Source organism: Malania oleifera, chromosome 6 (assembly GCF_029873635.1).
Source record: "Malania oleifera isolate guangnan ecotype guangnan chromosome 6, ASM2987363v1, whole genome shotgun sequence".
Lineage (NCBI taxonomy): Eukaryota > Viridiplantae > Streptophyta > Magnoliopsida > Santalales > Ximeniaceae > Malania > Malania oleifera.
In genome coordinates this window covers 13,340,346-13,355,230 of record NC_080422.1, presented here as the reverse complement: position 1 = coordinate 13,355,230, position 14,885 = coordinate 13,340,346, and the positions used below count along the sequence as shown (strand labels likewise).

The following is a 14,885-nucleotide window of genomic DNA, read 5'->3' as shown; positions in this document are numbered from 1 at the left end:
CCACAGACAAGATCTTAACATAAATCATGAAGTTTAATAAGGAAAATACAAAGATACCTACAGAATAAATTTATTTGAAAGGCAAGCAAAACAGTCCAGGATGGATGATCAGACATCGCAACCATGCACAGTTCCTAATACAAAAGCAATACTGGTAAGCATAACATGAATACGTAGAAACTCAAAACCAGAACCGTGCACAGTTACTAATACAAAACAATAACAAATATGCATAGGATCAACATTAAACAGAAAAAATACGGCAAAAATGCCATCAAATCCAGAGCAAATTTCCCCAATTTCTCATAAGTAATTTATCAAATATAGTTCTTGATTTTTTTTTTTTTAACCAAAAGAACAAGGAGGAGAACAAGAAATCCTCCTTAAAACATACAAGAAAGAAAAAAATAAAATAAATCAAAACAGCACCAGCCAGCCAATCACACTACAAGACAGAAAACAAAAACCCTTTGAAACAACTGGCTGCAAAAACCCACAAGGAGGCCAGATACTGAATCCTATCCCAAAGACCAATTGAAGACATCCTCTTCCCCATAAGAACACGAGCATTCAATTCCAACCAAGCCCCCCACAAAACTGCAAAAATAGCAAACCTCCGCAACACTGAAGCATCTTTAACCCTTCCAAAACCTGAAAAAGAGATAGCCAACAAATCCTCCACCAACGCCAGAAACACCCAACTCTCTCCAAATGAGCCTAAAAGATTATTCCACACCTCCAAGAAAAGGAAAAATGAAGGAAAGATTCTGAATTTTCAAAACAAAGGGAACATAAATCCGAAGATAAGGCCTTGAGAGGCCTCTAACTCTGCAACAGATTGTTAGTGTTAACTCTATTAAGAAAAACTAACCAAATAAAAGCCTTTATTTTATAGGGGAATTTAGCCTTCCAAATGGATCTATGAAGCGGGAAAGACAAACTTTTTTTTTTTTTTTCTTGTGTTAAATGCTCAAAAAAAGAATTACAAGAATACTCCCCAAAAGAATCATGAATCCAAGAACAATAGTCTCTCTTTTTGGAAAGAAGCCTACCATCCAACAAACTTAATAAGGAGGCAAGCTCCAATACCTTCCCATCATTAAGAGCCCTACAAAAATGGAAATCCCAATATAAACCAGCCCCATTAGAAATAAAGAATGAAGAAATAGATTCATTGTGCAAAGAGGACAATCTAAATAGGGGACGAAAGATGAGAAAATTGAAGAACCCCCGACTCAAATGTCTTCCCAAAACCAAAGACAATACCCATTTCCAACTATAAAATTTGTATAAGGATTAACAAGAGGATATAACTGTGAAATACTCTTCCAAATTTACTTCTAATAACTTTGTGCTAAAAGGGAAGACTCCTTTAAGGGAACATACGACAACCTTTTTTTTTTTTAGGTAAAAGAGGGCGGCACCTCCTAACTTTATTAGAAAACCCCTCACTTATGGTGGAGGAAAACCATGGTTACAATTTTGAGAATTTGGGACAACAAAAGAAAAATTCCAAGACCCTAAAACTAACTTAACCAACATAAACCAAACCAAAAAACCAAACACCAGCAACCAAAAAAAAATAAGAAACTAAACCACTAAAAGTGTAATAACACAAATCATCATGAGCACAAAGAAGGAAAACCCAACAAGTCCAATCGAATCATTCCCCTGACTTGCTGAGAAAGATCATCTTGGCGACTATATGATCGAGAAATACCAGATTCACCCTGTTTGGCAAAGAAATCTGCACTTTTATTCGCCTCCCTGTAAACATGTTCCACTTTGAACTGTATGCCTCTTAATGCTAGCATAAGTTCTTCCCACAAATCAAATAAGTTCCAAACCGAGCACTTTCCAGAATTTATCCACTGAACCAACAAAGCAGAGTCACATGCAATATCCACTTGATCAAATCCGAGATCTTTGCACAGATTAATCCCTAAAATAATCGCCTTCAATTCAGCCATGTTATTTGTTTCATAACCCAATAATGAGGAAAAAGCTGCTTTAAATAAACCTTTTTCATCTCTTATCACGCCTCCACCACCACAATTCCCTGGGTTACCTCTACAGCTCCCATCCACATTCAATTTAACCCAACCTATCCCAGGTTTACACCATCTAACTACACGAGGAAGATGAACCCCCACATTTTTTACTTGAATATCCAAAGCACGAAGGACTGCAATATCCGTGCAAGAAGCAGGTGCACATTTATTTAACTTGTCTGAAATGGATCTCAGCCAATATTTAATATCCAGCCACACAGTTCTCACCGAATCATGAATTGATTCCATCCTGACTCTACATCGACAAGTCCAGAGTCTCCAGATGATGAGACTAGGTATAAGACCTACCAAAATGCCTAATTGTGAGGCCCGTCTTGCACAACTAAACCAGACATTAACTCTGCCTTTCCAAGTACTCGTTGCCATACAACTAACACCCAATGCCACTGCTGCTTTTTTCCATTCCTCCTGAGCAAAAGATCCGGTGCAAAACACATGGTCTAGAGATTCAATCTTGGCATTTGAACAACAATCACATCGAGAGGCCATCTGGACACCTACTTCTTTAATACGAGTATCAACCGGAAGACAAGCAAACCAAGGCTTCCACATACAAATTGACACCCTTTTTGGCAACATAGGATGCCATATCCATTTTGCAATTGAGAATTCCTCTTTATGCTCCCTTATAATTTCCCGAGCACTTGCTGTGGTGAATTTCCCATCTGTTGAAGGTTCCCAAATTACTGTATCTGGACCCTCCTTGCAAGAAATAGCAGAGTTCATTACTTCCTCAGCTTGATCTTCACCCAACAGATCCACTAATAAATCAACCCATCTCTATCCCAACAATCTCGAGTTCGAAGCTTATGGTTACTAATTTCGTGAACCTTAGCACAAAGGGGGCTGGAGGCTAACCAACGATCAAACCAGAAAGAAGCCGACCCTTCTTTAATTCAAACACAGACATGCTCTAAAACTTCAGGAATCACACGAACAATCGATCTCCAAAATCTGTTTCCTTTCTCTAGTTTCATTTCTCTCAAGTGGTGTTTCTTATACAAATACTTGGCTTTAAAGAATTGAGTCTATCCATAGTTAACAATCTCCACACAAACTTCATATGCAATAACTTTTTTACCTCCTCCAAATCCCTAACACCCAAACCACCCTCACAAGCAGGCTTACATATATTAAACCAGGAACACCAATTCCTTTTCCTTTTGTCATTTACTCCACTCCAAAAAAATTTTGATAACATAGAATTTATCTTTTTGAAGACAATAGTAGGAATGTCCAATACCGCCAATTGATAAACCGTCGTTGATGATAATACATGCTTAATTAAAATTAGGCGGCCCCCTTGAGATAAAAGCTTAAATTTCCAACCCACTATCTTTTTCCTCAATTTATCAACTAGGGGCTCTAAAATATGGGCCGTAAGACGATCCGAAACCAAAGGAACACCCAAATATGTAGCAGAAAAACCTCCTTCCACAAAGCCAGTCGTCCTTAACAGAGATCTCTTCCGAGCAAAAGCAATTCTCTTTGACAAAAAAATACTTGACTTTTCTTTATTTATCAATTGACCAGACCAATCCTCATACTTCTTCAAAGTCTTAATAAGCATTCGAATGGAACTTCTCTTGCCATTGGAAAAAATAAGAATGTCATCCGCATAGAGAAGGTGAGATACCAAAGGCGCCCCACGAGGATGATAGTAAGCCCCTATCTTATTCTTCATAAATTTTTTCTTTAGAAGCCAAGAGAGAACTTCCTGTAAAATAATAAATAGATAAGGAGATAAAGGATCTCCTTGGCGAAGCCCTCGAGAAGGTTTAAAGAAACCTTTATAAGTGTCATTCATCATAATGGAGAACCAAGGAGAGGAAACACATTTAGCCACTAAACCACAGAATCTTCGTGAGAAACCAAAGCTTTCTAGAACCAAGTTTAAAAAATCCCAATCGACCCTATCATATGCCTTAGCCATGTCCACTTTGATTATTACATTTCCACCATTAGACTTCTTATGCAGAGAATGAACCATTTCTTGTGCCAAAAAAATATTTTCAAATATACTTCTACCAAGAATGAAAGCTCCCTGTTTCGGAGAAATCAAAGTAGACAATAAACCTGTCATCTTTGCAACAATAATTTTTGAAAAAATTTTGTAGATAACACTACAAAGACTAATAGGCCTAAACTTGTCAAAACTCTGAGGATTCTGAACTTTTGGGATTAAAACAATGTAAGATGCAGAATAAAATCTAGGAAGAGGGGACCCAGCAAAAAAATCTCTAGCTGCATCGATCACGTCTTCTTTTACAATATATAAGCAATCCTAGAAAAAGCCGAGCCAAAACCATCCGGACCTGGGCTACTATTTCTCGGGATAGAAAGAATAGCATCCCTTATCTCCACCTCAGACGGTTCACGACAAAGATCAATATTCTCCTCTTCAGAAACCATAGGAGATATTATATCAACAACGTTAGCTGTTCGATTGGGTCCTACACCTGTTAAGAAAGTTCGAAAATACCTTACTGCACCCTCATGAACAGCTTCCATAGAATCCAACACTTCTCCATTTGAAAGTTTCAATGAATGAATCATAGTTATTCCTCCTTTGGTTCACAAATGCATGAAAGAACTTTGTATTGTTATCCCCCGGCTCCAACCATTTCTTTTTGGCTATCTAAGAAATACGAAACTCCTCCCTCTTTTCCTATGCTTCCAGCTCGAGTTTAGTAAGAAAAAAATATTCTTCCATTTCTAGCGAATACCCTTCCTGAAGCTGAAACTCTAGAGCCTCCACACTTTCCTCCAATTTTTTAATGTTCTGTTATACATGTCCAAAAACCTGTTTGTTCCAGTTTCGAATTGCAACTTTCGTATGTTTCAATTTACCAACAAGTCTAACAAAACCCAAACCATGAGACTCCTCCCTCCAAGCTTCCTCCACGCAAGACTTAAAAGACTGGTGCGTGCTCCACATATTCTGATACCTGAAGGAAGAAGGACCATACCGATGCAGATTTTTATGAAATCGAATAATCAGTGGGTTATGATCTGAAGTCCTCCTCTTTCCATACTCAAAATAATTATTTGGCAAAACTGGAGAAGATTCGAATTATAGAACACCCTATCCAGTTTTTCCCAACTCCGAGAATTACCGCTGTGACCATTACACCAAAACATGTTGCCATTACCAACCAAATCCATAAGACCACACTTGTCCAAGCAATTGTTAAATTCCTCCATAGCCGATAACGGCCTCATATGATCACCAATACTTTCCGAATCTGAACGGATAATATTAAAATCTCCCGCCACTAACCAAGGGAAATCATTCCTCTTTACAAACTCCAAATCATTCCAAAGTTCCCAGCGATCTATTTGACGACATTTAGCATAAACAAAAGAAGCCAAGAAAATTTGGTCCACAGAACTAAAAATACCCGAAATAACTTGATCAGACATATGTTGTAACTCAAAGTGCACTTCCTCTTCCCAAAATATCCAAATTTTACCCCCCACTGAAGCATTCGCACAAAAATTCGGAAAATTTAGAAAGTCAGCCCATTGCGACATCAGACTTTCATCAAAAAATGGCTCTGAAAGAACCAAAATAGAAGGTGAAAAATTCCTCATTAACTTATGTAAACGATTTTTCAACATGCCTAAACCCCGCACGTTCCACACTAGAATTGTATTAATCATAAATCAAGTTTCTTTGGACGGGTAATAACCCGTTGAGACTTCTTCTCACTTTGCCCATTAATATCCTTCAACTTAACAATCGGAACATGTAAATCATCATCCGAACAAAAGCCTTTTTCCAAAGGGAGTTTCTCTAAATTATTTGTCTCCACCTCCCTATCCGATTCACAACTATGTGGGACACACCTGGCCATGAAGGTACACTCTTGTTCCAAAATTTCTGTAACCATATTACTAGACGTCATCAACTGATCACGCACTACTATGCCATCTTCCACTATCAGAATATCAGCGTCAGGAGCACCCAAGACTAGTTCAACACTCTCCTCCCTCTGCACAATCTCATACTGATTTATATTTCGCTGCAAAGTCTCCATTTCAAGCCTCGGATCTTCAGGAACAAACTCCCCCTCTTCCATCTCATGTTGCGGAACTGTCTCAACCACTGGCAAAATTTGTGATGTCATTGCACCCTCTTGAGCCTGAGCTCCCTCTACAGGTTCTTCAACAATGCATGGATCTATCAATTCTCTCTGAACTTCCTTCCCTTTATCCAATTTCTTCACACGCCAAACTTCTTGTCGATTTTCTTGTCTACCATATTCCGTATCCTTATTTCTATCCCCAATTTTTTGTTTCCTTTCACCCCCTCGGCATACCACCTTTGAATGCCCCTATCTATGACATTTCTCACAATAAAATCCTTGCTTTTCGTACCTCACTTCCTGCCAAATTTTCTGATTTGCAGAAACAACAATCGGGAAAGCATCCACCTGATCTGCCAATAAATCCACCTCCACGCACATTCTCGCACCCGTAACCCTAGTTCGATTAAGCGTAGCATTGTCAGTTCCCAAGTATCGACAAAACCTCGTGGCTAGAATTTGTAAGCAATCAGGTCTGTACATGTGCATCGGAAGACCAGGGAGAAATAACCATTGAGGGGCCAAGGATGGTTTCTACTTTAGCTTGAAATCCTTTGTCCATCGAAAAAGACGAAACGGAAATCTAGCCAAAATCCTTCCTTCACGAGACCATCCATGAAGAAAATCTCATTCATTCTTCATCTGAACTAGTACGTGAAAATCATCCATGAAACTAACAGAAGGGATCTCTGAAAGGCCCCACGACTTTATAATATTCAAACGGATAACATCAATGGATGGTCTAGATCGCAAAAATTTTAGAACCAACGCAAACCTAAAATCTTCTGCCACTTTGTTCATCTCAGCCTCCGAGAATATAAAACCAATATCTCCATCAACATCAACTGGGTATCTCATGGCTGATTTAGAATGATTCAGAGTACTGGCAGAAGAAAGCTTGCTGAAATTCCAAGTCCTGGAAAACTAGCAGGCGGCGATGTGGGCGACCGTAGTTGCAGCTGATGACTCTTCTCTCTGGCGAAATTCTCACAGCAGGAGGAGGCTCGGGAATTCTCCTCTGCAAATCCCGGAAACAACACCATCTGACTCTCTTCTACGAAACCTCAAAACAGCACCTAGTCGCTGTCGTCTCAAGGGTTGAGAGTCCCTTCGTTGTTGTCGCGAGATTTTTCGAAATCGCCGTCGTCCCACCACCGTCTTCGTAAAACTCCTCTGCAATCCCGAAAAAACCACCCTCTGCAACCTTTGCTTCGGTGTGCAGGGCCACAGAGAGCCAGATCCGAAGGAACGGCGACCACAGCTGGCACAGGTGACTCGGCAACAGCGTGGCCAGTGGTGGTCGCGCAACGGCGCGCAAGCTGTGGGTTGGGTCGTCGCCGCCGTTGCAGATCTGAAACGCGAGAGCTAGGGCTTCAAGGAACTTCCTTTCAAAGATCGCGAGAATGAACAGATCTGGTCTGACGACGGAGGCGAACGGCGAGGGCGAGAGCGACGACGAGGGGTATGGATGACGGCGACGACGTGCTGGGCTGACTGGGTTGCCGGTTGGAGGTTAACGGCGATGGCGGTGCTGCGGCTCTTTGGATTGCAGTCTCAGTGCCTTTCAACACACTTTTATTTTATCTACGACAACCATTTACCCATATTAAAGCAATGTTTTTAAACACCAACTTACCAAGAGCCAACACCCCCCCCCCCCTTTTTTTTTCCTTTTTTGGACCTACAATTCTACAAACAACCTCCCAACTTACCAAATGATCTTTATTCTCCCCAACCTGGAGCAAATAAAGCTCATGATCTTATCAATACTATTGTCTACCCTCACAGGTATCCTAAAGATAGGCAAGAAATAAAGAGGAATACTAGCAAGGCGAGACTAAATGAGTGTAATGCGCCCACCTTGAGAAGACAAAGCACCCTTCCACTCATCCAACCTCTTAGACACCTTCTCCACCACAAGATCCCAAAACCCAAACATTCGGGTTACCAGCTAAAGGCAGACCTAGATAAACCAGAAGCCAATCAAGAATACCACACCCAACTAAGAGGACAATTCCCAAGATATAGAAATATCCAAATTATACAAGCTAACCCACTCTTGCCCAAATTTATTTTTAAACAAGAAACCCACTCAAACAATTGCAAAATAGTAAGCACATTTTAAAAAGACTCCATATGATCTTCAAAAAAGAAAATAGTATCAACTAAATATAAGAAACAGAAACCCCCTTGCTTCCCACCCCAATCCCTCTCACAAAACCTCTCTTCACAGCTATGTAAACCAATCTACCCAAAACATCTACCACAAGAACAAACAGAAAGGAGAAAGAGGATCTCCTTGCCTAGCTGCTCCCCCCCCCCCCCCCCCCCCCCCCCCCCCCCCCCTCGGAAGCCTTGAACCAATATTTAGGCTCTCCATTAATAATAATGGAGAAGGAAGCATTAGATAACCATCCCCTGATTCAAGATCGTCATCTTTGACCAAACCCCTTTCTTAAAAAGATTTTATCAAGGAAGTTCCAACTTACTAGATCATAAGCCTTTTAAAAATCTTCCTTAAAAATCAACCCCCAATTTCTCCTTCTACGAACATCCTCAACAACATCATTTGCTACTAAAATAGCACCCACAATCTACCTATTCCCCCACAAAATCACTTTCAGCCTCCAAAATAGTATCTCCTGTCACAAATTCAGCCTCTCAGCTAAAACCTTTGCAATGATCTTATACATGATAGTCGCCAAACTGATAGGCTGAAAATCTGCAACTTCAATAGACCAAATATTCTTAGGCACTAAAGTGATAAAAGTTGAGTTGATGCTCTTACCCAAAATCCCATTAAAAAGGAATTCATTGAAGATCTTCATTGAATCCGCTCTAACAATGTACCAACAATCTCAGAAGAAAGCAAACCATCCAAACCCGGAGTCTTATCCCTCTCCATCTTAAACACAACTGCCTTTACCTCACTTTCCTCAAAAGGCCACTCCCACCACCTCATCTGATCACTACAAATAGGACTTCAATCTAACTCCTCACACATAGGGCCTATAAACAACCTTCTCAGTAGACAAATTAGAAAAAAAAATCTATGATCTCCTCAGTAATCAAAGAAAAATCAATAGTGATCTCTCCTCCCTTCAATTCCAATTTCCTAATTATATTCCTTCTTCTCCTACCAGTAGCCACTTAAACTTTGTCTTTCACCTCCAATTCCTCAATTCCCTTAAAATCACCTCCTTTATATCATTAATCATCTTTATCCTCTTCACTTTATCACATTCCAAAGGACTCCCCTTTTTTTTTTCTCTAACCAACAAATTAATCTCACCTAAATTGTTGTCTTTCTTCACTCTAAAATCCTCAAAAACTTCAATATTCCAGATTTTCAACTCTTCTTTTAGGCGCTTTAATTTTTCTCATAAACCTAAAACCTTCCCAACGCTTCTCAACATTCTCACTCGTGTCGCAACATGCCCCTAGCGGGCGAAGGTTTCCCTGGAACGGGTGAGGGGAAATAACTGCTGGAAATTGAAATTGAGTCCCCACTAACCAATTATTTACCTAGGTGCGGTTAGGAAACCTAATTACTAGACTAATCCTAGGCCAAGGAACCAGTAGTCTCAGTCTATTTTTACCAAAGTTGGGCTCAAGAGTTCAACTATGCGAGGAAAAGGTATCAACACCCCTTGCACACCCATTCTACGAAACAGTATCTAATCAATTATGAATTATCCCTAAATTGAATTTATTGATCTTTAATTAACTCCTTTAAAATAAAACAAACAAAAAAATAAATAAATAAAACTAAAAAAGGGAAATGGGAATTAGAGTTCGATTTAGGAATGTCTAATAAGACCTCTAAACGAGGGGATCTTGTTAGACAAACCCTCCTCAGAGCTAATACAGGTGAGGTCTGAAATACCTCTTTACCTTTTTTTATAATCATTGGGACACACCCAAACAAAAATCGGGAAAAATCACTCAATTTTGAGCAAAAGAGTCTTTAGAAATATCTCCAAAATTTTTTTAAAAAATTTATAAAAATTTTTCAGGATTTTTGAAGACTTTTCCTCATTTATTTCGGCTCAAAACAACTCAAAAATATTTTTCTACTGGTCCGAACCGAGTTTGGCCTAGTTAGGCTTGGTAGGCCACGTGTCCACCACAATGGGGACACATGGCGATCTCTCTTTTTCTCTTTTTTTTTTTAAAAAAAAAATTACTATAGCAAGGTGACGTCAACATGTCGTCACCTACCACATATCAGCCCCCCGTTATTTCTTTTTTTTTTTTTTTTTTTTTTTTTGAATTTACTGTAGCAAAGTGACATCAACATGATATCACATGCCACGTGTCATCCATCAGTTGGTCTTGAAAGTTTAGCCAAGATCACTGACGTGGTAGCAATCCGGGCGTCCAAAGAAAACAAAAATCGGATGGCTAGGATTGCTCCACGTCGCCCAAAAACACTCGTACAGGGTTGTGCCATGTGTCACCACACCACTATGCCCTCGATATAAAAACCTCCTTTTTCTCTTTTTTCTCCCTTTTTCTCATTTACTTTCTTTCTCCTCTCTGCGAACTCTCTCTCTCTACTCTCTCTATCTTCTCTCAGTTCTCTCTGCATCATCTCTCTTCTCTCAGATCCTCCCTATTCCATGGTTTTAAACAAAGGCCGCGATCATTACATAACGCTGTTACATAATGGTTTTTTGGGTTGCCGATACTGTTACACACCATGAAATCGGTGTGAAGAAAAATCACAGTCGTTGCGGCCATTACGAACCTCGACTGTTACGTAAAGGCCGCTACGACCGTTACGTAACCGCTATAGGACTGTTACACTTAAAAAAAATTATTTTATTTTTTACTTCTTCTTCTCACTTTTTCCCTCTCTTTCATAAATCATTCTCAATATACCATATGGCGAGAGGGGGAAAAGATTATAATGAGGATGACAATGATACAAAATTTACTATTTCTTTAAATATTCACAATAGATGCATTCATTAACAATTTGAAAATACTAGTTAGGAAAAAATTTTATTTTGATAATATTAGTAATGTGATATTTATGTTCTATATTTTTCAACTTCAATCATCTTTCTTTTCTAGCTATTTTATATTTGTATTATTTGTATGTCTTATGTGTCTAATAGATTAATGGAGTGTATAATTTATTTTGTTCTACAAATTAATTTAGCACACATAAGAATTTATCATAGTTAAGAACAATGAGAAGTATAAATGCACGCACACACATAATTTTTCTATGAATGATGGTTTAAAACAAATGTAAACTTGTTGCCCTTACCAAAGAACTTAGTTACTCGAACTAAATGATCCAAAATATACTAAAACTCTTTCTAAGAAGGGCTAAAGCTTAAAACATGCAAGTACGCTAATATGCACAAGGTTGTGCGTGCTTCAAAAAATTTCACGGCCATTACACCCGCTTTCCGTTATGTAACATCCGCTACTCCCGCTTACTGTTAAACCCGTTACCGTTACGTTACGCTACCCGCAATCGCGATTTAAAACCATGCCCTATTCTCTCTCTTCTCTTCTTGCATTGCTCTCTGCATCCTTTCTCTTTTCTCCGATCCTCTCTGTTCTCTCTCCTCTCTTCTCTCAATTCTCTCTGTTATCTCACTTATCTTCTCTCAATTCTTTTCTCGTTCTTGCAAATTTAAACCAAGAGAAAACAGGCAAAGGAGTTTAGGATTTAAGAGATAAGTTTCTTTTTTGTCTTTGTTATTCTCCTGTTTTTTTCTAGTTGTTTGTGAGTTTTTTGTGCTTTTTCTTTTGCTGTGTTGACTGTTGTGTTCATCTGGATTTTCTGGGCCTTTTCTTGGGAGCTAGTTCTTGACCTGGGTTTGGGTCGAACCTAAGTTAAGGTTGGGTTTGGGATTAGGGTTAGTTGGGTTGGAGGCTAAGTTAGGGGGATTGGGTCCAAGTCAAAATTGGTGTAAGCCCAAATGGGCTTGTGGTGACTTGGGTTGGGTCAAAGGGAGAGCTTGACCCATGATTGGGCTAAATTTCTTAAAATGGGTTCGGGCTATTAACTAGGCCAAGCCCAGATATTCCTTTAAAAATGGTTTAGGGCTTAAAAACAAAAACAAAAGAAAAGGGTTTTTCAGAATTGGGCCCTAGGCTTTTAAAAAAAAAAAAAACGGGCCGCCCCTCCCTTTTTAAAACAGTGGATTTGGGTTGGGGCCTTTTTTTAAAATGAATCTTGGCTCCCTTTAAAAATGGGCTTTGAGTTTTTAAAAGGAACTATGGGCTTTGGGCTTGGTTTTCAAAACAGATCCTGGGCCTGGCTTTTAGAACAATTTGGGCTGGGGCTTTAAAACTGGGCTTGGGGCTTTTAAAAAATGTGGGCTTGGACCAGAGGCCTTTAAGAATGGGCGTTTAAACTGGGCCTTGGGTTTTCAAAAAATGGATTTTGGGAACAGGCTGGGTTTTTAGAACCAGGCATTGGGACAGATTTTTTTCTTTTTAAAAAAAACTAGGCTGGGTCGAGGCATTTAAAACAGATTCTTGGGTTGGGGCTTAAAAATGGTTCTAGGCCTCGTTGACTTAAACTGTGTGGCTAGTTGACCTAAGTCCAAATTTGGACCTAGGTCCTGGTGTCTGTGGGTCACAAATGGGTAGGGGCTTGCTGAGTCAATGAAAGCACAAGATTTTTAACATTTAATGAAAGCATGCTACAAAAACACAAACACACATAGATATGAGCCTGATGCTAACCTCAAGCCTTCAACTCCTCCGGTTTTCTTGTCCAGGGTAAGTCTCCAGGTTGCTTTTCTTTGGTCTCAGCCTTTCCTCCTACGCAATAGGTCCTCTACTCTTCAGTTCTTCAGCAACCCAAACCTTTGGTTTGCTCTGGAGGGACTCAGTCTGCCCCTCTCTCAATCGAAATCCCCTACTGTTCCTCACTATACTCTCTTAATATGTGCGTATCTCTCAATTGCTCTTGTGCGTCTCTCAATTGCCTTGTGTTGTGTGTTTTCTCCTCTAGCGGAGGCCCCTATTTATAGGTTTAGGGCCTCGGCCAGCATTAACCAAATCAAACCATCTTAGGCAATAAATCAACCCTTTCCCCATTGCCTCTTTCCTTATCACCTACCTTTCCATGCGTATGCTTGCCTTTTTACAGAAAATTCCCATCCCTGGCTTAAGCCCATTGAAACCGGATTCCTTCTTGTTGATTTCCTTTCATGTGGATTTCAAGCAGATCAATTGATTTAGGGAACAACTCCTCCTTCTTTATTGTAAATCATTCAATTTTTTTAGAAACAAAATATTTGATTTTATTGCAGATCAATTGATTGGGAAGAAATCTCGTCCTTAATTGCTGATTTTCCTCTAACCTTTTCTCTGTGTGTGTTTGCAGGTGCCAGCAAGGGCATTTGGAAGATCCGAATATTCTTTGCACATTCTTTCCTTGTATTTTTGTATTCGGAATTTTCCTGTATTTACTGTATTTCTTTATATTTTTGGACTTTACCTGTATTTTTATATTTTCTGCTGTATTCTGGACTTTCCCTATATTTTTCCCTGTATTTTTGTATTTTCTGCGGTTTTCTTTGTATTTTGTAATGTACAATTTTGTTATATTCAGCCCCGAACAAAATGGGGTGTCTACAGCAAACATTCCTAACCAAAGATTGAAAAGACTTATGACAGAGCCACATATTTTAAAATCTAAACAGAGTTGGCCCCCACCTGAACTTGGTAGACTCTAAAAGAATAGGGAAATGATTCGACATTGGCCTAGATAAAACCCGCTGAGAAAAATTAGGAAACCCATCCTCTCACTTGTTAGAAAAAAAAAAATAACAAAACAAATAAAAATTTGAAAAATCATAGAAAAAGATTCCCCCATTCCCGTTGAACCTACGAAAAGCTAACTCCCCTAAAGCATCAACTAACACACCATAAAGAGGACAGGTATTGAATATTCTCCTAAACCAGCTGCCAATTCAATTTTCTCCCCGAAAATATCTGTGCATCACGCTCCAACCAAAGGAAAACAAATCATTACCCAAAGGAAAATCCCTCAACCCACAATCCCTAATAAAACTATCAAAATTCTTCATACTAGAGGTAAACCTCCCACACCCTTTCTTTCCCCTAGGGAATCTCATCACAATAAAATCTCCCCTTAAACCTAGTACACAGCACATAATGCATCCCAAAAATAAGGCCTAAGAACAGGTCTAGGAGGACCATAGACCAACAAGAACCAGCACTGGCCCCTAGCTTTCACTTCCAATGAGACAGACAATAAAAGAAAAAGGAAAAACCCACAAGATTATCTATTCTAACAACTGAACAAGTATCCATTATCTATTCTAATAACTGAACAAGTATCCCACAAGATAAGGATTCCCCCAACTTCCCATGAGAAGGAAGAACCTCCCACTCCTTAAAAGTAACCTCCCATATACTACGAATCACACAACCATCTACTCTCTCAAGTTTAGTTTCTAGGATAAAACAGTATCAGGAGAACTCCTATTCAGAATTTCTCTAATAAGACCCATTTTTCTTACATCCCCTAGCCCCCTAACGTTCCGACTAATGATTTTCATACTTTAACCAATTCCCCCCTTTACGTCTACCCTGACCCCCTCCATAATTCACTGAAGTAGCTAACTTAATTCAATTCTTTTTGCACCTTCCTTTTCGTCCTTCCTCACGTTACAGGAGAAACTATTACTTTCATTTCCTCATCCTCTCAAGGATTTTTTGAGGT

The 14,885-nt window shown here is 39.3% G+C and overlaps 1 protein-coding gene across 1 annotated transcript in view; it reads right to left on the bottom strand.

Moving 5' to 3' along the window:
- LOC131158381 (uncharacterized) overlaps nt 1–14,885 on the bottom strand; it is a 51,145-nt gene continuing 36,260 nt past the window's right edge. Inside the window, exon 2 of the mRNA XM_058113220.1 lies at nt 1–134. Within this exon, the coding sequence (XP_057969203.1) occupies nt 71–134 (64 nt within the window). The 3' untranslated portion in view covers nt 1–70. The remainder of the gene's footprint in view (nt 135–14,885) is intronic.